The 24,785-nt window shown below is 37.4% G+C and overlaps 1 protein-coding gene and 1 long non-coding RNA gene across 3 annotated transcripts in view; one reads left to right on the top strand and one right to left on the bottom strand.

The window, feature by feature from the left end:
• LOC108696379 (opioid-binding protein/cell adhesion molecule homolog) overlaps positions 1 to 8,895 on the bottom strand; it is a 561,527-nt gene extending 552,632 nt beyond the window's left edge. Inside the window, exon 1 of one of the 2 annotated variants that reach the window (XM_018225685.2) lies at positions 8,715 to 8,895. In XM_018225685.2, coding sequence (XP_018081174.2) covers positions 8,715 to 8,802 — 88 coding nt within the window. In that variant the 5' untranslated portion in view covers positions 8,803 to 8,895. The remainder of the gene's footprint in view (positions 1 to 8,714) is intronic. The other variant, XM_018225686.2, reaches the window with a different exon arrangement.
• A 47-nt stretch (positions 8,896 to 8,942) lies between these two features.
• On the top strand, positions 8,943 to 21,467 carry LOC121395529. The gene is made up of 4 exons (XR_005962513.1): positions 8,943 to 9,026; positions 14,572 to 14,659; positions 18,974 to 19,001; positions 20,327 to 21,467. It is a non-coding gene; the product is annotated as an uncharacterized LOC121395529 (long non-coding RNA).
• The last annotated feature ends 3,318 nt before the right edge of the window (positions 21,468 to 24,785 follow it).

The following is a 24,785-nucleotide window of genomic DNA, read 5'->3' as shown; positions in this document are numbered from 1 at the left end:
ACATACTGGATGCTGCCATTTCTTAATAGTTTCTAAAAGTAGTTGTAATAAAAGATGAACTCATAATCGACTCAATGGGGCATCTCTATGAACAGAGGACTTACTTAATTGAAGTCTTTTATAAAAAGAAACTGTCTGGCAGGCCTTGCAATAAGGCAATCAGTTCATCTGTATCTTGATGTGGTGCAGTTAGATTAAATTTACACCGGCCTGTAAATCTGATTTAAAACACTTTAGTATATTCAGATCCCAAAGATCATATTTCAAATATCAAATTTAAGACGTCCAAATAATTCCAAATATACCGCATACAAGGCCCCAGGGCCAGAACTAGGCGTAGGCAGAAGAGGCACCTGCCTAGGGCACAACGCTGTGGAGGCGTTGAGCAGGTGCCTGTTCTAGATTCTTCTGCCTACTCCTAATCTGTATTGGCTCCCCTCTGCAGCTCACCCCTCTGTCCCTCCCTCCCCTGCCCTTACGCTTCCCCTTCATTGCCCTCCCCTATGTTATGGTGCACATGCGCACATGTGTGCATGCATGTGGGTATGGGGTTAGCTGACTGAGTTGTCTAGGGTGCTGATGAGCAAAAAAAAAACATATTATGGTAAAAAACTTGAATTCTTTCGCGTTCTTAGCATTCAGACTTTAATAGATTACCCCCTTAAAGTTACCTTGGAGTTACATGACCAGTATAAAAGCACTCAACCTGCGGCCTCATGCTTTTCTATGTGACTCCTCAGTTACTTTTAATATCTTACAGCAGGGGGCACATTATCCACTATTTAATACACAATAACCATGAATATCTTGTAAATTATATTTTTATAATACACAAAAGCCATGAATATCTTGTAAATTATATCCTTATAAACGGCGAGTTCTGATGTCATCAGTTATAAACGGTGAGTTCTGATGTTATTTCTGTCACATGATTCACTGAAACTTGTGTATTATAATAAATAAAATACCCCCTGTTGCAAAATATGAGGATATTAGAAGTTACCTCTGAGTTTTTATAAATTATAATTGGTGCTTAGTGATATAATTTCTGCCAAATGACTCATTGAAACTTTTGTATTATAACAAATGTATTCCAAGTCTTAATATATGAGGATTACATAGTAACATAGTAACATAGTAAGTAAGGTTGAAAAAAGACACATGTCCATCGAGTTCAACCTTTTTTTTTTTTTTTTTTGTTTATTAACTACCTATCTGCCAGTTGATCCAGAGGAAGGCAAAAAACCCATCTGAAGCCTCTCCAATTTGCCTTAGAGGGGGAAAAATTCCTTCCTGACTCCAAAATGGCAATCGGACTAGTCCCTGGATCAACTTGGACTATGAGCTATTTCCCATAACCCTGTATTCCCTTACTTGCTAAAAAGCCATCCAACCCCTTCTTAAAGCTATCTAATGTATCAGCCTGTACAACTGATTCAGGGAGAGAATTCCACATCTTCACAGCTCTCACTGTAAAAAACCCCTTCCGAATATTTAGGCGGAACCTCTTTTCTTCTAATCGGAATGGGTGACCTCGTGTCAGCTGGAAAGACCTACTGGTAAATAAAGCATTAGAGAGATTGTTTTATGATCCCCTTATATATTTATACATAGTCATCATATCACCCCTTAAGCGCCTCTTCTCCAGCGTGAACATCCCCAATTTGGCCAGTCTTTCCTCATAGCTAAGATTTTCAATACCTTTTACCAGCTTAGTTGCCCTTCTCTGTACCCTCTCTAATACAATAATGTCCTGTTTGAGTGATGGAGACCAAAACTGTAGTAATGAGCAAATCTGTTTTGTTTCCCTCAGATGATTTTTCACTGCAAAAACTTTCTATAGCCTTGTGCTGGCCATGGAACCTCTCATTGACTTATAATATCCTTATATTTTACAACAGGGGCTACAATTATTCACTGTATCATACTTGTTGCAGTGACACAAATCAGCAACTCGCAAAATATTAATTTGAGTATTCCAAAGTTTCCTTATTTGCAATCCAAATAAATAATTATAATGAAATTGAGTCAGGGGGGATTATTTACTAAACCTCACATTTTTCTGGTTGGGCTTTTTGGAGCAGTTTTTCTGGAAAAAAAACTCTAAATTTTCAGGACATTATACCCGGATGCTACAAAAAATCCACCATCTAAGACCTGTCTAGGTCCTGTATAAGTCAATGGGAGAGGTTTAGCCTGGAAATCTGACTTTTTTCAGGGTTTTCGGGCAAAAACTCAAAAAATTGAGCGATTTGGGGAGAAAGCCCAAAAAATTTGATCGATTCAGGTTTTCGCTTGATTTTATCGAGTTTTTCCACAATCCAATTAAACCGATTTTTTTTTATTAATAAATAAGCTAAAACTGGGCATGGGAGTTTGGTCGTGTTTTTTTTTAATAAAATATAAGATAAATTTGGATTTTAGTAAATAACCCCCTTAATGTTCTTTTATTCATTTAATTGTACTATTTCCAGAACCAAAAACTGAGCAAATAATAGGTTACCTGTACTCCTCTACTTAAAATGAGACAGTAGTTACATCTTATCGCCTAAACCCATTTTTTCCTTTGAAGAATGTAAACTGAAATGCCCAACTCTGACCAATGGGAGTTGTAAATTAGCGAGACCTTAAAACTCTGTGCATTTCTGAGGCAATGATTTGCTTTCTTGACAAAAAAGGTCAGCTCTAAAGTCCCACATTACACAGCATGTACTCATAATGTTAATCACTCTCTAGAGAATGACAAAATGTCATTTTTAGGATTCCAGACTGCAGGTGATTGTAGCACATAAATAGGTTGGGCTAGCTTAGGACTTCTTAGTAGATGCATTTCAGCAACTCAGTTCACAAAATAAACATTAAAGTAAGAACCAGTAAAGTCAAAAAGTCTATAAAAATTATTAAAAATACTCTAAAATACATTAAAACAATCAGTGTTAATTTGGTAAAGCTGGAGGTGCTGGAGGTGCTGGGAAGCAACTGCACCACAATGACCATACTTATATTAAATTACAACATGCTCGGTACAAAATTGAGTACACAGAACCCTACTTTCTTTGAGGCAAAACCTAAAAGGTCTATTAGTTGTAAATTTAATGTCATGCAGCAATTTTCTGCTAAAAAGTTTCCAACAGACAAGAATGATTGCATGGAACCTCTCATAAAAACAGCAGTGCTAAGAGGCCACAGCATAGCTAATTAAGAACAAATCACTTCCAGGAGCAGAATAATTTCAGCCATTTGAGTCCAAATCGTCTGAAACATTTCTAGATTGTGCTTCAATCCCAAATACCATGGTTGCTTCTATATATTTACTGCAGGATAGAAGCTTGTTAGGTATGAGTACTGTTGTTCATTACAGACTCTTTCTGCAGCAACATTTGTATTTGTGCTTATAAATAAGCCTATAAATTGCAGAGGTTCATGTCTCTGTTTTTATTCACCTACTTTGTATTGTGCAGACAGATAGCTTGATAAGTACAAACACAAGTGGTGGCCCCATAAATAAAATAACATACAGAGGCAACATGGCTGAGCAGTTAAACTGGACAATCCACTTCATTAAAAATGTACAAGATAAATAGAATTAGCCATAAATGTATCTGACTGCAGATTTATGATAAAATAGTACTTAACATATACATTACATGCGTTGAACAAAATAAAATGTTAGAAATGTTTACACACACCATTTATTGGTATTCAGACATTCAATCTTAATTTAATGCAAAATTACCAAAATAACATAAACTGACTTCTACAGAGATGTGTAACACAGCACAAAGCATCATTATAAAAAAGGCCATAAAACAGAACTGTAGTTATATATTGCCAGGTATTGAATAAAGCTAACTAGTGAATAACTACTAATTATTAAATTGAGTAATGTGCTGCACAGTAAATACAAAAACACATATCAGGGTGCTAAACATCATTCAGCTACACTAATAGAGGAAAAGCTATGAAAGCTGTGAACATAAACTATACTAGTTTTAACATACATACATGACTTTAATATTGTAATATTGTATATGTACAAAAACCCCCGAGTAGTGGACCAATACCAATGGACCCTTGTCAGTAGCGTTAATAAAGGGTTGGTTTATTTATACAGCTTTTGAAGGGCCGGGTTAAAATCCTGCTATTTTTTAAATATTTTATATATACATCCCAGGTATATGAGATCTATTATCAGGAAACCTATCCAGAAAGCTCTGAATTACAGGACAGCCATGTCCTATAGACCCCATTCTATCCATCTTTATCCACTACTGATAACAAAAAAATACTATTGGGTTTATTTATTGTTTTAATGTTTTTTTTAGGATATTTAAAGGAACAGTTACACCAACATTTTTAATACTTAATTCCCTCCCAAACTGCAATAGTAGTAAGTCAGGCTTACTCTTACTCTTTTTAAATCTTGAGCTTGAATCTGACTACCGAAGTGCCCCATAGCAGAAAGGTGAAAAAGGAGACAGACGCTTGAATTTCTTTGTGCGCAGAACCGGAAGTCAGCTTCACAACTATGACCTAAGCTTTTTTCAGTGTTTGCAGTTAAATGTATGCTCGCAACATTATCCCCAAAGCTATCTAAATGAAAGAAACATAAGTTTAAACTGCAGATGCTTAAAAAAACCTTAGGTGCTTTAGGTCATCTGTGTGAAGCTGACTTTCGTTTACAGAGGAATTCAAGCGGCCTCACCTTTTTTGACTTTCTGGTATGAGGCAGTTTGGCAGTCACATTCAAGCTCAAGATTTAAAAAAATCAAAGGGAGAGTAAGCCTGACCTACTACTATAGCAGTTTGGGGGTGAATTAAGCGTTAACCTAATTTGGTGTTACTGTTCTTTTAAGGTATGGAGAACCCAGGTCCTGAGCATTCTGGATAACAGGTCCCATACCTGTAATGGCACTTAGGTTTTGGAATCTGTTAATGTTGGGCACCATATGAAATTGATTAAATATTGATTAAATATATACATGTCAGCTAAAATCATTTTAACATTAAATCATTATATAAACCAAATTGTTTTGCCACTTTAGCTACCTTTAAGTAAAAGGTACTGCTTCATTACTACAGAAAAAAATGTTTTAAAAAATGTAATTATTTGCTTAAAAAGGGATATATGGGACTTTTGTTGCATTTGGATAACTGGTTTCCAGATAAGGGATCCTATACCTGTATCTATATATATATATATATATATTATTTTTTTTTCAATTTCAAGCAGCTGCACTCTGATCCAGATTATTTCAGTAAATGTGGGTGCAGGGCCAAGTAATATATAGTAATCTTCTCACTGACCCACAGTCCAGTTTGTGGTAAACTATCCTTGAAAAAGGCCCTAATGTGGCTTGAAACGCTGGATGTTTAGATGCATACAATAAAAGCAATTTTATTTACCACAAACTGACTGGTGGGGCTGTGTGAGTGGTCAAGCACATATATAAGGGATAACGAAACTTCAATCCAATGGCTGCTATTAATCTTTATCTTCCAGGATGCCATACATCTCCAAGCCCCTCTTGGAAAAAGTGATTGATTAAAATTCCTAGTTTGGTGTATATACCAGATATAAACAGCAGTTGCACTTTATGGCATTTTTACTTTTATCTATGTTTGCCTTTTGTTTGCCTTTCCTTTGCCCTGACCAGACCTGACAATCCTCTCACCTCCAATAAAGCCTGTATATTACCCTTGATATCTCACTTACATTACAAATTTCACATTTCATGTCTCCCTGACAAGTTCTAACTAACAAAATATAGTTATCAAAGAAGAGCCCCCTGCAGGACTGATGCAGGAATGGTAATAAAGAATATGAGAACAGAATTAGACAAATCAGAATGCAAATATGTGTTAATTAGAGTAAAGGAGCTTGGCTGATAGAAATGACAGACACACACTGAATAATGCTGTGAAAAAAAGATGGCAGTATATGAGAGGAGTCTTATTGGAACAGAAACATGAATCTGTTAGAGGGCAGCATCAGACTCTTTGCTTTGTGTTGCTTGCCCTCTAGCACATTTCCAGTTAAGCTGCAAGAAAATACAGAAATGGATGATAGCAGGAAAGAAAGATGCATAATTTCAAATACAATAACAATCATACATGAGAGGATTAGTGCAAGGTCACCTGGAATTAAACAAAGGAATCTAAAATGAATTATGCAGTCATGGATAATTGTATTTAAAGAACAGGTAATGTAAAGGAATATGGTTAGATGGTACCACAGAAAGTGATACAAAGCCACACCATGCAGTAAAGCATTCATTTAGCCATAAACAAAAAGATTTATCATGATATATGAGGCACAATCTATGCACAGCTTTTGCTAATCTATACTGCATATCGAATAAAGAATAAGCAGATTGACTGGTGGTATAAGAGAAGCATGTGACAGCAAATTGGTAAAGGTTAGCAGTGATTAGTGTAAGTGATATGTATAGAGAATAGATAGAAACTGAAGTGAGTGGGTGAGCGAGAAGAATGTGTGTAAAAGGAATGGGACAGCTGGAAGCATTAAATAAATATAAAGCTGACTGAAAAGCAAGCTGAAAAGAAGGAAACAAATATACAGATACAAAGATGCAAGCAATACAATTTAGTAGTTTGAAGAGTAAGTGCAAGTGTTTTAACATATAAAGTAAGAAAGTAATTTAGCATGAGGAAATGGTGGAAATTATATTAAGAATGTTATTTAGCAAAACCATTTCAATGCTAGGTACATCAATTAAGAACCTTTTATTCTATTGGATATTATATTAGAAGGAAAGTGAATGATGACTCCAGTTTTGAACTGTATGGTATAGAATATGTAAATGTAAATCATAAAACTATTAAATAATTGGTAAAACTGTAAAACAGGAATGGGAGTTGGATGGGAGCAGTTAACGTAAAAGTTTGAGAAGGAACCAGAATGCTGTGATTGAGTCCTGCTGCAGAATGTAGTAGAGAGGTGAAGGATAATGCTGGAGGATAAAGATTGGTCAGTAAGAGTACAGGCTGAGCCAAGGCACAGATTTGCTACAGTGCAGTGGACAATATAACAAAGACAGGTGACAAATGAAACACCTTGCAGTACATAGCTACCTGTAGGTTATAAAATATGTTTGATTGATAATTCATAGAACATTATAAACAATATTGGTTATAATTTAATATAATGTGGATTTATGAAGTGCAGCATTAAGGAGATGTAGGAAACAGTAGGCCCAGTATGGTACAGAGAGCAGAGAAGCAAGGTGTAGAAATGCTGTGACTGAAGAAGGTTGTCCTGTAACATGCAATTTGGGAAAAAATAACATTACATAAAAAAAGATAATAAAAAGGTGAGGAGCAAATTAACAGTAAAAAGAGGTGAGAATGTGGGAGAGGTGAGGCCTGGGGTGAAATAAATGTAGGGAATGAAAGTGTTAGAATCTGGGGATACAGAAAAACACTTCTGTATAACAGATGGAGATTAATGAAAGGTGTAGTACTAGCACAAGTTCCTGGGTGCACAAAATAATGGGCAGATGCTGGTTACAGAGGATGAACTGTTTCTGGACAAGCACATAGAGAGTGGGAAATTGCAAGCTGTAAAACACAGAAACACAATAGTACTGAGAATGAAAAGATAGAGTCCTTGAAATATAAAGATGAGAAACTGGGGAAGGTTTGGGGCTAGATAAGGAGTTTTTCGATAAAAGGTGAACCACAGGGCCAGAGACTGAGTGTCGTAGATAGAGATTAAGGGGTACTTAAGTGTACAGGAGTAGAAGAGAGACAGGGGATGGGTTGTATGTACATAACATAGCAAGGCACTCATGGGTGCAAAGAAATAGTGAGGAAGGTTCTACCAGTTGTTTAGGACTAACAAAAGGAATACTGGTGATAAAGCGGAATTGTGTTTGAATGCAAGGCAGACACACAAGTGCAAGTGGTAAAGAGGAAAGAGTACTTCTTTAGTGCAAGAAATGCTGGGGGTCCAGAGCATGGAATATTCAACATCAATTATATTTAAAGATGTTTTGTGAATTGGTGAGGGTTATAGGACAACTGGTTGTAGGGGGCAGAGAAATGTTAGAGACAGAGGATGAGCGCTTGAGTTCAAGGTATTAGACAGGAGGGACAGCTGAAGTGCCCAGGAAAGAGGAGCAGGAGAACATGGAGGCATGGAAATAGAGAAATGAAATGGTTAATTTGCTGGTACCCAGGGAAAGGGTACTTGGTTTTAAGAAAACAGAATGATGCTAAAGCTGAAGCTTAGAAGCCCTGAGGACAATGATGAAGATAAAGCGAGATACTTGTCTATAAGGAAATAGAAAGGAGTGTGATAAAGTGCTGCTGGGCTCTGAGAGGAAAGCAAACTATAGAGAGAGAAAATGATGTAAAGTGCTGCCTGTAGAATGAAACAGGGTAAGAGATGGGTGTAAGGGCAAGGAAGCCGCGGAGCTGGTGAAGGTAATTCCCTGGTACACAGAGTGGCATGAGCAGAGGAATAAAAGGTGGAATCCCAGTTGATAAGGGGGTTGATAGTGAGGGCGGAGAGTAGAGACACAGGGCAGAAGTGCAGCGCATGATAATCAGAGCGACTAAAAGGTGAGACGCAGGATGATTGGAAAGGTGGAGAGAGGAGGCGCAGTGTAGCTGCAACGAGACAGACGGAATGACGAGGTGCATAGTAATGTCAGGCTCAGGAGGTTCAGGTAGGGGTGCCCGGATGGTACCTGTGATTGAGAGCAGGACAGTGAGCGCCGCGCCGAGTATCCAGCACAGATGGCGGTACAGGTGAGCAGCAGCGGGAACCCCTCGCATGGTGTCTGCTTAAAGAGGTAAGAAAGAAGCTACGGGGCTCGGTGCAAAGCTGCGGGCTTTTCAACACACACAAGCACTGACACTCCGCGCTCTGCTCACTCTCTCCCAGCAGCAGAGCCCGCCCGCCTCGCTGCCATTGGCTGAAATCTGCTGGGGAACACAGACACCTGTCACTGCTCTGCAGCCTGCTACACGGGCACTGGGGGAACGGTCCACCCGGGAAGGTAAGGTGGGGGGAAATAGGCTGCACGAGGCCCAGGGGGGGCAAGGAAGTAAGCAGTTCCTAAAAGAGGATACCCTTTGGATCAAAGCATTGGTAGTGCCACTAGAGTGAATGGGGGCTAGTACTCCGTAACTGGAGAGTTTGGGCCAAAGAATACTCGGAAGGTATAGCGCAGGGTAAAGGAGGAGCTTGCGCGTTATTAAAATAATCATTCCCTGTATAATTTTTGGATATGTTACAAGTATAACATTTACAGATGTTGGTGATAGTATTACTAAGGGATATGAGACAGTGAGCTAGCTTGCATTAGCTGAGGTAACTAGTGAGACCCTCAGAACTGCTGAATGAATCAGGTTATCTTTTAAACAAATCGTATTCCTTCACTGTATCCAATGATGTTGTGCCACTATATGGTGTTTCCAAAGATGCCAGAATGGAAACGGTATTGTATAGAAATTGTCCATACACGGAAAGATCCACTCATTTTGGAAGTTTGTCAAATGAGCAGATCTTTCCTTGATATTTCCACCTTATGACAATGGCAATACAGACCGTCAGGGTGAGCACTCGGGTGCTCATGCAAATGGTCCTTGTCCCGAAGCAGATTATACCTGCCCAGTGTCAGACTGGGACACCAGGGTCCCACCAAAAAACCTTAGACCACCAGAAGTTTTTAGACCAGGGGCCCACCCTCAGTACTATTTTCTTCCTCTCCTCACTTGACCTCTATTCTCCTAGTCTCTTTTCTTTACTTACTATAATCTATTATTCCACCTATTTAGCCCCTTTGTTCTCATAGAAATAGGGAATGACCATGAAATAGGCCAAAAGTTCAGCAGCATGAGGGCCCACTGACACCAGGGGCGATCCGCCAATGAGGCGAGCTGAGGCGCTCGCCTCAGGCGGCATCGCCAGCTAGGTTTCCAGGGGCGGCAAAAAGCCGCTCCTGGTGCCTTTAAGAGCCGAATTTCCGGTTTTTGAACCTGAAATTCGGCTTTACTAGGGCGAGAGAGCGCAATTGCGCTCTCCGCACTAGCGTGAATCGGGCTGGGGGGCGGCATTACTGGAGCCGCCTCAGGCGGCAATGGATACAGAAACGGCGCTGACTGACACCTTGGCCCACCGGGAGTTTTCCTGGTATCCCTGTGGGCCAGTCCGACACTGTACCTGCCTAATTTACAGCCAGAAAGCAGTCAAGCAGGCCTTTCGGAGGGCCCCATTCAAAGGCAGATATAACACCGATTTTTTGCATCATTATAGAAAATGTAATTTAAGCATTTTGTTTCTCCTTTCCTTTAATGGATGCCTTTGTATACCATTGGAACATTGTACCTGTAATGTGTTCTTCTCCAGCCAAGAAAAGTTGAGTTTTAGCTTAAGGAGAGATACTGTTATTTCTGATACTTTATCTAATACTTATAATTACATTTTGCTGATGAGCAGCTGATCAGATTCCCAACTGCAGTTTTGCACTTATTGGGAGTGAATATACTTCCCTACTATGCTGAACAGAAAAAAAAATCACAATAATGATTTAGCTCCAATAAGGGTCAATACCTGCCTCTAGTTGAAATTTGGCCCATTTGTGCTTTAAAACACAGTGGGGGAGCTTTAGAAAACTGTTTCCAAGGATTCCCTCTGCTTTTTATACACATCAGGAGATAGTCTCCTGAGTTGAAAAGTTGTTGGTAGATTGCAGCCAAAAAACAAATCATACTGCAGAAGTGTGAACCCATGACCAAACAAATAGTCTACGATAAAGTGAAGGAGTTGCAATTCAATTCAAGAAGTGGAGCTGTAATGAGTCACGGTTGGCTTTCAAAGTGTCTTTGAAGACAGGTAACTGCCAGGTCTTCACTTATCCATGCATATTCTAAATGTATATCTGTATAATTGGTGTAAAGTCACTAACTTATGTGAAACAGGATTGTCAATTAGGAAGGCTGCAAACTTTATTCGCTTTTAAAATGCAGGTAGAGAAGCTCTTATCCGGAAATCCATTTATTCAGAAAGCTTCAAATTATGGTAAAGCCGTCTCCTATGGGGCAAATTTACTAAAGGGCGAAGTGGCTAACGTGACGTCATTTCGGCACTTCGCCGATTTACTAACGGGCGCTCTGGCGAAACATCGTTACTATGTAAATTCACTACGTTTTTGTTTTTACTGAACGTTACCTCTATTGCCAGACTTGCCTTCCTCACCTCAGACCAGGCAAAGTGCAGTGGAGAAGATAGGACTTGGGCCAAAAAATTTTTTTCCGAAAAAACGCTGGTGTCTTTTCCTTTTTACAGGGTGATAGGTTGAAAAAGATCAGCCTACCCTCCTTCCCCCCTACATTTGATAACATATGGCACATAAACTATACAGTGGGGACATGTGTAGGGCATTTTAACAACTCTATATCATTCCTGGCCTTGTGTATTGTAATGTACAGTATTTGCATATACGGCCATTGTACTTTAACTGCAAGCCATATGCAAATTAGCCAACGCTAGTGTAACTTCGAACTGCTGATCGTATTTTCGCTAGCGCAACTTTGCATGCATTCGGTACCCTGTGCGCAACTTCAGATCTTCGTGAATTAGCGTTGTCCAGGCGAATTTACACCTGGCAAAGTGTTGCAATGTGCGCAAAGCCAGTGCTGGCAAATTTTCACAGGTAAGTAAATTTGCCACATAGAGTGCATTTTAAGCAAATAATTCTAATTTATGATTTTCCTTTTCTGTATAATTATAGAACAGTATTCTAGATTCTATTCTAGGTAATAGACCATATACCCCCATTAGGTTCATACCATATCATAGAACAGGAGCATCAGATAACACTCTTCATCATTATCATCAATTTTATATACATCAGTAGCACATTTTGCAGCACTTTGTAATAAACCATTATAATCAATTAACAATTACCCTTGATTAGTCTACTAAATCCAATTATTCTACAGAACTTGTTTCATATGAGTCACATCAATCAAGCTTATATAGCAGTCCTAAACATTTCAATTTATTTAGGTATATTTCCCAACACCTTAGGCAACCCTTAAGGAATATGTTAAATCTCACCTTAAATTCCCTGTGAAATGAGGTTCCTGCTCTAGCTTTAAGATAGTTGCATTATCTCTAGTCTGTGTTTTACTACTTCAAAGCTCCTTTTCTTTGAACTTTTTTTAAAGGTGTATTGCATTTTAACAGCCAGGATGACATATCTTATTATCGTATAAATGTACTTGCTAATTTGAAAAAGCAAATATATGGAAAACAAATTCAGGTGTTCATGGAGACATTGTTTTACTCTGTAGTGCTGATTTCTTTTTATGTGTATTTTGGAAAATGTATAAATAAAAACATCAGGCCATTTCTGATGTGGTTGTGTTTCATTTCAGAATACCAAAAAGCTGCAGCAATAAAAAAGTAGAGAATGCAATTGGTAGGGGGGGTAAATATACAAAGCTCACCCGGGGTCCTGTATGATGCACAGTTTCAATATGTGTATCAAAAAACCTTACCTCCGCTGTGGTGGGCCCTAAAAAGATCCTGCCGCTGAGCAAGGGAATTCCAGGTTATGCCATTGAGTAGATGAAAATAACTATTTATATTTTAAGATATGTATTGCTTACTTTGTTTTCTCCCTGAAAGATGAGATGTGATATTGAATTTTTTTAGATACTCTATGGATGTATTCTTTACTGAAATGCTCTACATACAGCTGCATTTCACATCAGGTTCAATGACTTTATTGTAATGCTGAATAAGTGCAACACATCAGTTACATTTTAATTGAGTAGAAATCTGCCATAAAGCACCACAAATATATTTTTACACATTAATGCAAATCTAAGCTGGAATGTTGACGTTATGATCATTGAATTCAGTACTTATTTAATTCTTGGGCTAATTTACTAACATAGGTTCTAACTGCCTCACCAACCAATCCTTTCATGCTTTTTAACTTGCAGTTTGTTCATTGGTTGCTATTAGTCCATTGGCACCTATATTAGTAAATTGACCCCTCTGCCTTAAATGCAGCAATATCTTGTTTACCTAAAATCTTCTCTATCTTTTTCCATTCATGGCCACAATACTCTCTAAATATCAACATATCAAATGAAGTATAATCAACCACACTAAAGGGGTAAAACTCCTAATGCCAAAAACCCGAAAAATTTGTGGTTTTTTTTACTCTAAAATCCAAATTTTTAGTGGAAAAAAACCCACAATTTTTTTGGGTTTTATTATACCCAGAGGATGGAAAAAGTCAGAATCTCAAAACCCGGCATCTCAGAACTGCTGAGGTTGCATATAAGTCAATGGGAGAAGTCCTGAAGCTATGTCGATCTGCCCTGGGTTTCTTACAATAATCCAAATTTTATTTCACAATGCGGATTTGGTCAGAGTAGTTTTCAGAAAATGAGATAAATTCAGACTTGGATAAATGAGCCTCTAAATTTGTCAGGAAGACCCTTGTCCAGGGCCTAGTGCTCCTTTTAAGGAAAAAAGTAGCAAAGTAGGGTTGGTGGGTGCCATCTTGTGACACTTTGTGTACTCTTCATTGTGTACTCTTCATTGGAAAATTTGCCACAGGAGTATGCACAGTTTCTGGTGGAGATAAGTCTAAACAACTGGACTGAGTATTATTGGAAACATTTCACCACTCTTCTCCCAAGTGACTTTTTCCCCGACATTTTAAACTCTTAAAGAGATACTGACACCAGAAATTAAACTCTTTTTTTACATCTATCATAATATTGCCTCTGAAAGCTACTTATGAATTTGCCATAAAGTATTTGCACAATGCTTTTACATTATCTGTCTGGTGTCCCATGTTCCTGTATGATGGGGCTGCCATATTTGTGCAGCAGAAGTCCATTAGCATTAGAAACTTTGACAGGCTAAGATGGGACAGTGAGGTTGGCAGGACAGTCAGGTTTAGAAACTTCAACTAATAATAACTTACAAAAACAAGATAAATAAGCAAAGATTCTTACAGCATCCGAAATATGTTACCTTCCCTTACCTGCATTGTATTCAATGCAATTCAGTTACTAAGGGCAATTGCTTCTATCACCCCCACACAGGAAAACAATATATAATTAATGACTTTTTTACTTGTGACTTATCTTTTGTTATTTATTTACTAAAGTGCCCCTGCAGCTTAATCTGTGAGACCACTCAGAAAATCTGTGACCGAATCTCGAAGCAAAAATCGACAATACGTAAAAAAATTACCACTTTACCGGTACCATACCATTTTCATCAGGCTAAACAGTCTGTTAGCTAATTAAAGTTTCAAGTGATAGAAACAGTGAATGTACCAAGGAGAGGTGGGAACAAGTTACTTCAGTTAAAATATTGGGAGATGTAATGGATACACAAATTGGACACGATATGGCCACGAGAGTTGAATAGAGAATATACTCCTGGGATGTTTATCTTTAAGTAAGTTATGTTTTGCATACAAAGTGTTGGAAATTGTCCATTTTTCTGCTTCAATGTAATTGTTTTTAATGTAAATCATTTTAATACACTTTGTTTCTTTTTATAAGGTTATTAACTGGTCTATGAAGTAAACTGAGTGCTGACTACAAGATCTGCATATGTTTGGTGTGCAGAATCAGTCCGAATGCATCTCAGGTAATACCAGATCATTTTTTGTATCACTTTAAAGTTTTTATTCCTCACCATGCACATGCACTTAGGTATGAAGACTCACAAGATGGGACTACAATGTGGACTTTTAAAGAGACTCATTTTATGCAATTTTACAAATTTTAAGTGATGTCACTGTGAAAGGTCCAACCCTCTTCTATACCTCTTCTATACCTTATATAACACTGTGATCACATTTAGCACATTAGAATTGTCAACTTGACTTATAGGTAACTGTTTTCATCTGTCATTTATTTATAGTGAGGCATAAGGTAGGGATTTTCTCTATATTGGACTTATTCCCACTGCTCTTCACCCTTGCCATTAAAGGGGACCCGCCACCCAAACAAAATTATTCAAAATCCTATTTTATCACATTAGTCAAGCAAAATGAACTTTAATTACACTATATAAATTATTTGAATCTTGCTTCCTTCAGTCTGGGATTTCAAAATTATAACAAGCAGGAAGCAGCCATTTTGTGCACACTGATATTAAGGCAAGCCTTGCATCATCTCAGAATCTTGTTTGTGCACCAGAATGGGGGACCCGATGTCCATCCCCATGCCCTGACTACACACTTAAATGGTAAAGACAACGGGGATTGGGGGGAGAGCAGTGACATCTAATAAGTGCTGAATGGAAAGTGAAAGTAATTGTCTGCCCCGCCTCAATGCCCATGGCATAGAGGAGTGGCAGACAATATTTGATTGACAGCTGAGATTTTTAAATGAGCTTACAACAGCTACGAATGCTTTAATAAAAAATAGAAATTGGATTTCATGTTTAATTTGAAAAGGACTTATTATACAGATTTTTGTGTCTGGGTGAAAGGTCCACTTTAAGCCCCAGGCAATTTAGATAAGAGCCAAAAGAACAGTAGAGGGATTTTACAGTGGCTCCAGCAATTTGTAACGTGGGCACAATGCCCCAGATTTTCAAGACACAGTGGCCCCAGCATTACATGATGGTGTAGCGCCAGCATTTAATGACACAGCAACCCTAGAAATAAATGACATTGGGAGTACCAGCATTTGATGAGTTAATCTTCAAGAAGTATGATAATCCAAAAGACATGTAACATTAAAGTATCTAAAGAAGAAAGGTGAATTTCCTGCAATGACCGAGTCCAAACTCTGATTTAAATCCAATTTAGAAAACCTGCACTATTTTAAAATTGCCATCCATATGTACCATCTGACTATCCAAAACAACCTGGAGCAAACCCACATGAAACAATTGGCCAACAATTATTACCTAACAGTATGCAAATTGCTATATAAATTTTTCAAAAGATGTTCAGCTGGTATTTAAAAAAAAATATTTATTAAATTGTTTTGTATTTTTGTATTTTGTATTTTTAAATAAAACTTGATGGACTTTGTCTTTTTTCAACCCAATTTAACTATGTAACTATGTAACTATGTAACTACATCACAGAGAATTTTTTAAATTTGTTATTTATAAGGTTAACAAAACTTTTACACTTTTGCAGAGAAAGTCACATTTTTGTCAGTAGCAAAAAATGTACAATTTCATTATGAGTTCTGTTTCTCAGGAAAAAATAAGTGTTGATTTTTACACCAGAAAAAAACCCTGACATCATTATTATGTCCCCCTATGTTCCACGTAATAATTAATCCAGCATATATATATATATATATATATATATATATATATATATATATATATAGTAAGTCCGACCTGGTGCACTGACAACTGCATATCCACTGCCTGGGTGCTGGTCAAAATAATCATTCAAAGTGTCAAGAACAGACCACACTCCAAGGGCTTTGTCATATATATATATATACTTATTGGGGTCAAAATTCTCGGAGTGCGGTCTGTTCTTGACACTATATATATAAATATTATCCCTCCCTTCAGTACATGATGCACATGTTTTTGCATTTGTACATTGTATGATAGCAATTAAGATGTGCTAACTCTCCTCAGATCTCTGATGCATCTGATTGTTCCATCCACCCTCCCTCACTCCCCACCATTTGAAAAGCTTTAATTGTGACATATAGAATGACACAAAACCTACAAGATCCTACATTACTAGCTTTAAATTCAAGTAATGAGTATAAATTAAGGGCAACATGAAGCACAATGGCTGAAATGAATCTCTGATCCTGCAATCAACAGTATTTGTTAAAAAAAAATAGTGGAAATGTAAGTTAATTGGAGTTTAAGTGAAGTACCAATGCAGACTTGGCAAGGAAAGTAATTTGTCTAAAGGACAGTAAGCAAACTGTCTGCTAACAATTAGCTACTTCCCTGCCTGCAGGTTTAGAAGCTCAATAACAACCACTAAACATGTACAAGAAAGGGTTATAGTAGTAGATTTAATAATTAAAATATTTTTGTTGACTAGTATGAGAATTGGACATACTAATCTCAACCTACTGTGTTTGCCATGTTTCTCTTTTTGAAGATTGTTATTATTGATGACAATTTTTTTCAATGTGAAAAGATCAAGATTTTGATAGAAAAACTGCTACAACTGTCACTTAATACATTATAGGGATGCGGCAAATCCAATGCTATAGCTACCATTCAGCAGAGCCTGTGATTGCAGGGGGTGCCCCAAGGACAAGGGGCCCAGTCAGCTGTATGGTAGTCTCCCCTACTATGACCCTCCTGTAAATTAAATTCACCTGTTGCACTCTTGTGCAGGACAAGAGCGGCTGAGTGGGCAGAAGGGACTCAACTTCAGAGTGCCCTCCAAAGATTTTTTGTGGGGAGGGCTGGAGGAAACAAGGAATGCCACTGGGCGAATCCTAGTTTTAGTTAAGGATTTGGATGAATCTGATCAATTTTCAGCAGGATTTTGCTTAATTCAATTTTTTGGCCAACCAAATAAGGATTCTTAAAATCATATGACATTCGACCATGTGACAATATGAAAATGATTTTTGTTGTGTGCCTAATTTTGGATTTGGTCCAGGAATCAGAAAAAAAGGTGGATTCACTGCATCCTTTATACATTTATACAAAACAGAGCAGGCAAAATTTTAGGTGAAAGACTCAGAGAAATTTCACATAGCAGGAGACCTCTGTAAGGAAGAAAACATGAAATGATTTTATCCCAGTTCAAATTTCCATTCACAGGAACTGAGGGAAAACAATATTGTTACACTAATTCCCACTAGAAAATGAATTGTATGTTTGTATATTTGCCCCCTAGTAATTGTATTGCCTTTTGGCAGAATCAATCCTGCTTGTAGGTAAGGTTTCTAAAGCTTTTGAAAGCATCTATTTAATGTATAAGGGTCAATTTCTAGAAACCAGTTGTGGAATTTAAAAAATGAGAACAAGTATTACATATTTACAAGGGTAAATCTATCGGTTAGATTTGTGCAGTGGTCTCTGGTGCTAGGAATAATGCCAGGAGCAGATTTTGACAGGAAGATTAAGAGCAAGAGTTCAGGATGTAAAACACTGCTACCCTTCCACTACCTGATCTCTTTGTAAGAATACATAATTTTGTAACCTGTCATCTAAATCTAATCTCACTCTCTTTAGGATAGCCTAACTTGAAGATAGGAAACATGCCGCTGGCTGTCATAGGATTACTATATATCACAACATGTCAGCAAAACCTAGATATTTTTTGCCTGTAACTGAATTTAAGATAAAATACACACTACCGTAACATATTATGACAAATGCAACAGCGTGTTTTATTAGATTAATGCCCTTGAAGGGAAAGGCATTAAATATACCATTTGCTTTACTGTGGGTGTAATAGCAGATTTTTTATATACAATTTCTGCCACAATTGCATCAATTAAAGCTAATTGCTGATTGGTTACTGTGGCTTACTCAACCAGAGAAGCTTTTGCTCATAGTTCTTCAGGAGCACACTAAATAACCTCTAGCAGATATTAATCTATAGTTAGGGTGTTGGGGAAGCACAGGGGATGGTGGCTTTTACAGCTTCAAGCCCACTAAACTCAGAATTGTGAGACTCTATCAGCTGCTTTAGATTTCTAATGCCTTTAAGTAGTGGAGGACAATTCACTTATACAATTTGGTGTAATATCTGTTACACTGATCTCTGATTTCCAATTGCTGCCCTTTAGTATTGTTGGGGAGCTTAATGCTTTCAAATGTGGATGTTTCTTTTCTATGGTCTTGAAGCTGTTGCCAAGAGGTTATGTTTCCTTGGTGTAGAAATGTATGAAACAGTATTGTGGGGAAACCCGACCAGTCATAGAAACAACCTCATGATGTTTAATATTATATATAAGGAGTGTACTCTTTTTATTTTACCTTTTTTATTTGTTTCAGGGTCTTCTGAGAGAAGGGCGGAACTATGGTGAGACGTGCTGTGGATTAGTTGGTACTGAAGAAAAATAGGGTATTGGGATGAATGTTTTCTGGCTTGTTTCCACTAACCAAAAGACTAAACTAAATACAAAACTAAACAAGTCTTGGTGAAATTGATACTATTATCATTTGTGCTACTGGCAGAGTATTGTAAGGCCCACTTTGATAGGTACTAATGCAGGGAATTAATTCTCTCTCTGTAAAAGTGTTGTGTAATAAGTTAGTGCTACATACAATAAACCTAAGAGTACATAATAGCAGCAAGAAAAATAATCATAGAGCCTGGGGATAGTCGGCACCAACGAACAACAACAACTGTCGGCAAGATGTATAAGAAGAGGTCAAAGTAACTGTAAAAGATGCTGAAACAGAACATTTAGCAGTATTAAAAGGCTATTTTAATATTTTCTTGCTGATACATATTAAATGGATAATATTTTTAAAGTTTTATAGAGCTTTCGCCTTGCTCGCTCACTTTTACTGATCATTGTGCTAGAGAAACATATAAACTGTACCTGGTGTGGATCTGCATATCCAGATGTTCCAAATAAACTCAGGCTGCATGGATAATTAGCAATCAAGGTTGATGCATGTTGCAGACTGTATTGCATTATGTAGAGCCACTTGTAGTTTTGTTCTATCATCTGTTTAATTATGTGTGCTTATGAAATATACCTTATACAAGGGTGAATGGGTGTACACAGCCAAACAACCTGACTAACCTTTTATAAACAATGGTAATTTAAGGGTCAACCCCTCCACTCCATTTCCTCCATTTCGGCACTTCTCTGCAGGGTACATAATAAATGCATTTTAAATGAACTATCGAGGGTGTCTGACCGTCTAAGCTTGACATCTTGCAAGGTTTTAGTGACATGTTATAAATATAAATGATGTCAGTATAGTAAAGGCAGTTATTCTGATTATGTAATGGCCAGCAGCAGCTTCTACAACAACGAGACACTCAATACATTACAAATGGACTGGATACAAGCCAGATTTAACTGTAACACTAATGTCACATAGCATTTTCTCCTGAAACTCCTGTGACTGCCTTCCATAATTCTAATTGACTCCAATTGTTACCAAAATCATTACAATAGTAACAGAAAAGCTGGTATGTTATATATTTGCATTTCCTGCTGCATGTTCTATCAACTTAACAGAATTAACCAACATTCGATTTGCATTCCAATTAGATATATTTATGTATTTGTTACAGGTGGCATAAGCTTGTTAAGGAGGTAATAATGTGAATAATCACTTTTGTATGCGTAATCATATTTGATATATTCTTTTTTTTTTATTGGTAAGTTGCAACCAGGAAAGGCAATCAATACCAGGGTGGAAATGGGTGTCCCCTTGATGCTAACACACCATTACCCACAGTCCGTCAGAGTTAGTGGCAGACACTGACCAACTTACACAAGAAGGAAGAGAAGAGGAGGAGATAAAGCACAACAAACTGCAATGTGTCCCCCTTTCCAAAATGTTGTGCTCTATGCAGGTGCCTACCCCAAGTTAAAGTCCTGGTTGAGACACACGCTATTATGCTGCTGCATTCTATTAACAATATAATTCTGGATGTATGTTGCATTGCAGATACAAAGAAAAACTATTACAAATTGTCCAAAAATGTATTTATTAAATAAATGGTCTTTCATTTTATTGCAAATGCCTGAGTGATTGCAGAATAAACTGATTTAAAATGTTTGCTGTCTTTAAAAGTTTATGACACTTTAATGTGCAATATTTTGACTTATAACTAATTTTACGATCTGCAATATTTCCTCTGTAATAAACTCTGTACTGGCTGTTAAAGCTTTCTGCTTGTGTCTGCTGGATGTGGCCAATCATTCCTTATAGTTGACACCTTCCATACCCTTTAATATCAGTTTAGTGGAGATTAAAACAGTGCATAAAACTAGTGCCTTTGTAAAGGGGAAGAATTACCCTCTCTTGCCATGACTCAATACCACTTTGAATGCAGAACTTAGTTTATTATTCATTTACAATTGTAAAAACTATTTTATCAAACATTGTGGTTTGGTATGTGTATTTCTGGGTTAATTAATTGTTAGGGGCATTTTTGGTCCTGCCTTGCTCATTTCTTGTGCAGTGCGTTGAGCAGAGACGGAACTAGGTGGGGGCGGGCCCTGGGGCGGGCCGTGCGGCCGGGCCCAGCCCCCAACCTCTTCCGTGCAGCGCTGCAGCCGATGCAGTGGGGCGCGTGACTGCCGGGGGGCCCTGCGGGGGTGCGGGCCCTGGCCCAATTGCACCCCCTGCTCCCCCGGTAGTTACGCCACTGGCTTTGAGTATTGTACTGCTGTGGATTATACTGTACATAGTATATGCATGATTGTGAGACATTTCGCTTTTAAAATCACTTGTATTTGAATGTATATATTATATATTTCTATGTTTCTCTATACAGGTATGGGATCCATTATATGAAAACCCGTTATCCAGAATGTTCCAAATTACGGAGCGGCTGTCTCTCATAGGGGCAAATTCCCTAACCGGCGAAAATTCTACAGCAACGGCTTTGCAGCCATCGCAACACTTCGCCAGGCATACATTCGCTAGGACAATGCTAATTCACTAAAGTGTGAACATGCATCCAGGGTGACGAACGCTGGCAAATTTTTGCTAGCGTTACTTCATTAATCAAAGCGAAGATGCGCTAGCGCTGCCTAATTTGCATACGGCGGGAAATGATAAAGTTACATGGATGTATATGTTGCAGCAAATACATTACATTACACAAGTCCAGGGAACTTTAATAAATAAAATAGAGTTGTTATAATGCCCTACACATGAGCCCAGTGTAAAGTTTATGTTCCGTATGTTAGAAAATGTAGGGAAGAACTCGGTTACCCAAAAAATGTTTTACGGACATTTGCAGGCTATCACTTAGAAAAAATGAAAAGATGCCAGTGTTTTTTAGGACTTAGAAAAACTTTGCACTAAAAATTGAGGAAATCCTATGTACTCCATTGCACTTTGCCTGGTCTGAGCTGGTGAAGGAAGTCTGGCGAATGAGGTAACGTTCAGTAAAATCTGCATCTTAGTGAATTTGTGGAATTACGTCCATTCGCCAGAACGAAAATTTGCCTAGCAAAGTGCAAAGCAACGCTATTATCTATCTCCTTCGCTAGTGAAGTGACACCTGTGCCCATAGGAAATTGGCGACGTCCCTGCGGGTGGTAATGCTAGCGAATTGACGCTAGTGTTAGCCTCTTCCCCCTTTAGGGAATCTGCCCCATAGACTCAGTTTTAGCCAAATAATCCAAATTTTTTTAAATTATTTCCTTTTTTTCTATAATAATAAAACAGTACCTTGTACACTATCCAAACTAAGATATAATTAATCCTTATTGGAAGCAGAACCAGCCTACTGGGTTTATTTAATGATATTCTAGTAGGATGGACACAAAATTTAAAAAGTCACCTGGCGGTTAACACAATGAGAAATGTAACATTTGTGTGGTAATAGGAAGGTTAATTTAAAAAATCCTTTTGTGTATGTTTACTCCCGCAAACCTGTAGTCTGCAGATACATTTTGAACACATTTAGGTGTATATACATTCAGTCAACAACAAGAAAATAAATTGATGCATATTTGGTAAATGTAGTATCCCTTGCAATGCAAGATTAAGACAGGTAAATTATACTGAATTCCTTTGAAGCCACTCTAATTTGTGGTCACTCCTGAAGTATTAATGCATTATAATGCTGCCATTATATAGATGTACAATACTAGTAAAAAAATTAAATTAATTTACTTACAAATTAATTACTATTAACTACTGAGCTGGTTCTGTACTTTGCCATTGTGATTCCTTAACTCCCAAATGAAATTACTTAAAAAACTAAATTTTACTTCACAATTTAATTACTTCCACTGTGTTTGATATAAATGTGGATATATGTGCATGCAAAATGGGCACATCATTGGCTAGGTGTGATTGTGCTCATGGCTTTGTTGGTAGAACATGCAAGCCTTGGGGTTGACCAAAACATTGATGTATTATTAAAGTTTTACATGATTTGCATGGCTACATCAAGCTAGAGCAGAGGTATACATTAATTTTACTCATTGATTGAAACTGATGGAGCAAATTATCCTGGGGCTTTAGTTAACCTTAAATCTTTTGCAGAGAAACCAAATGACAGAAGCAATGACAATTTCAATTACGTTTGCCATTTATGAAGATTAAGATAGTTTTAAATGGTTAATATTGGTAGTTGACGTGAGGAAAGACTGAAAAGTGAATGCAAATTGAAACAATATAACTGCTTTATATTATGCCATTTATTATATATTAAGGAAACAGAAATGTGATTAAACAACACACATTTTCAAATACAGGAACAATAGTTATTGGTTTAACAAAAGAAACAAAGCTGGAACCTCAGCCTTAGCAAATGTATACACATTTTCACAGATCACAGTTCACATAATTATGAATAATGTAGTCTTCCATTCCAGTAGGCAACGCCAGGTCAACTGGTTTTCTGGTCAGATAGCTGCTGATTGTAATGTTAAAGAGCTGAGTTTTTAGTGGTGGAGAGAGAAGCTAGAGCTGCAGATCCTGACATTGTATAACCAGAGACAGACTTAGGAATTCATTTAGTGTATTTTGTTTTGATTTTTTTTTTTTTAAATCCTGGATAAACTTACTGAAGACTAGCTATAGTGCATTGAATCACCAACACACACACACACACATATACCATCAACATACAGTATTATACAGTGCAGTAATAGGTATGTAGAGGGTCCAGCTTGCCACTCAATCAGAGAATTTTTGTACACCTCAGTTGATTTCCAATTGAATGTAAAGGTATTTGTAAAGGTATTTTGGCACTGCCCAATCTGCTCTATGTGATCAACCTGTGGCGTACTGACACAAAGCTGACCAGCTAAAGCATAACCCTAGAAATACTGTTTCTAGGGTTAAAAATAAAAAATAAACTAAAATCTGCCAGAATGCAATGAGTAAAGCACCATCAGCATTTCAGCTATTTGAAAATCAGCTGGCTTGAAAATGCATGGAAAAAGGTCATTTGTGACTTATATGGCAATTTTTCACCATGACTTCATGTGATTTTGACCTTTCATACATGTTGCATGTGCAAAATAACAATAGAAGATCTCAAACAGTGGGAAAAGTTGCTGCTGAAATTACCTTGATTTTTGATTATCTTGTCCCTAAGTCATACATCAGTTAACACAGCCAAAGTACAGTATGATCAGAATTAAACTCACTCTTTAACATTAAAGAAGAATTTGAGTATATCTAATAAGCACAAAGCATGTGGGCTTCAAATAAAATTGTGTAATGTTCACAATGAATATGAATATATTCCTGTGAATTCTTATATTCCTTGTATTTCTGTTGAAAATGAAGTCATTTTCATAGCCAGCTATGTAGAGTGTATTGTATAAGCATGAATAATGGTCCCAAACTTTGCATATGCCCTTAAAGGGCACCTGTCACCCTAATAAATAATTCCAATTATTATATATATTATTGTATTAGGCAGGCAAAATAAACTTCTTACTCTATATAAATTATTTAAATTTGCATATTTTAGCCTTAGACTTTACAATCACAACAAGCAGACAGGCACCATTTTGTGAACACTGTTATTAAGACAATAGTTGCATCATGCTTATTTGGCACACAATTAGGTGGTGAGAATGTGAGGAGGGCAGTTACATCTAGGAAGTGCAGAATGGAAAATGAAGCAATTGCCTGCCCTGCC

Source organism: Xenopus laevis, chromosome 7L (assembly GCF_017654675.1).
Source record: "Xenopus laevis strain J_2021 chromosome 7L, Xenopus_laevis_v10.1, whole genome shotgun sequence".
Taxonomy (NCBI): Eukaryota; Metazoa; Chordata; class Amphibia; order Anura; family Pipidae; genus Xenopus; species Xenopus laevis.
This window is presented reverse-complemented; position numbering and strand designations above follow the sequence as displayed.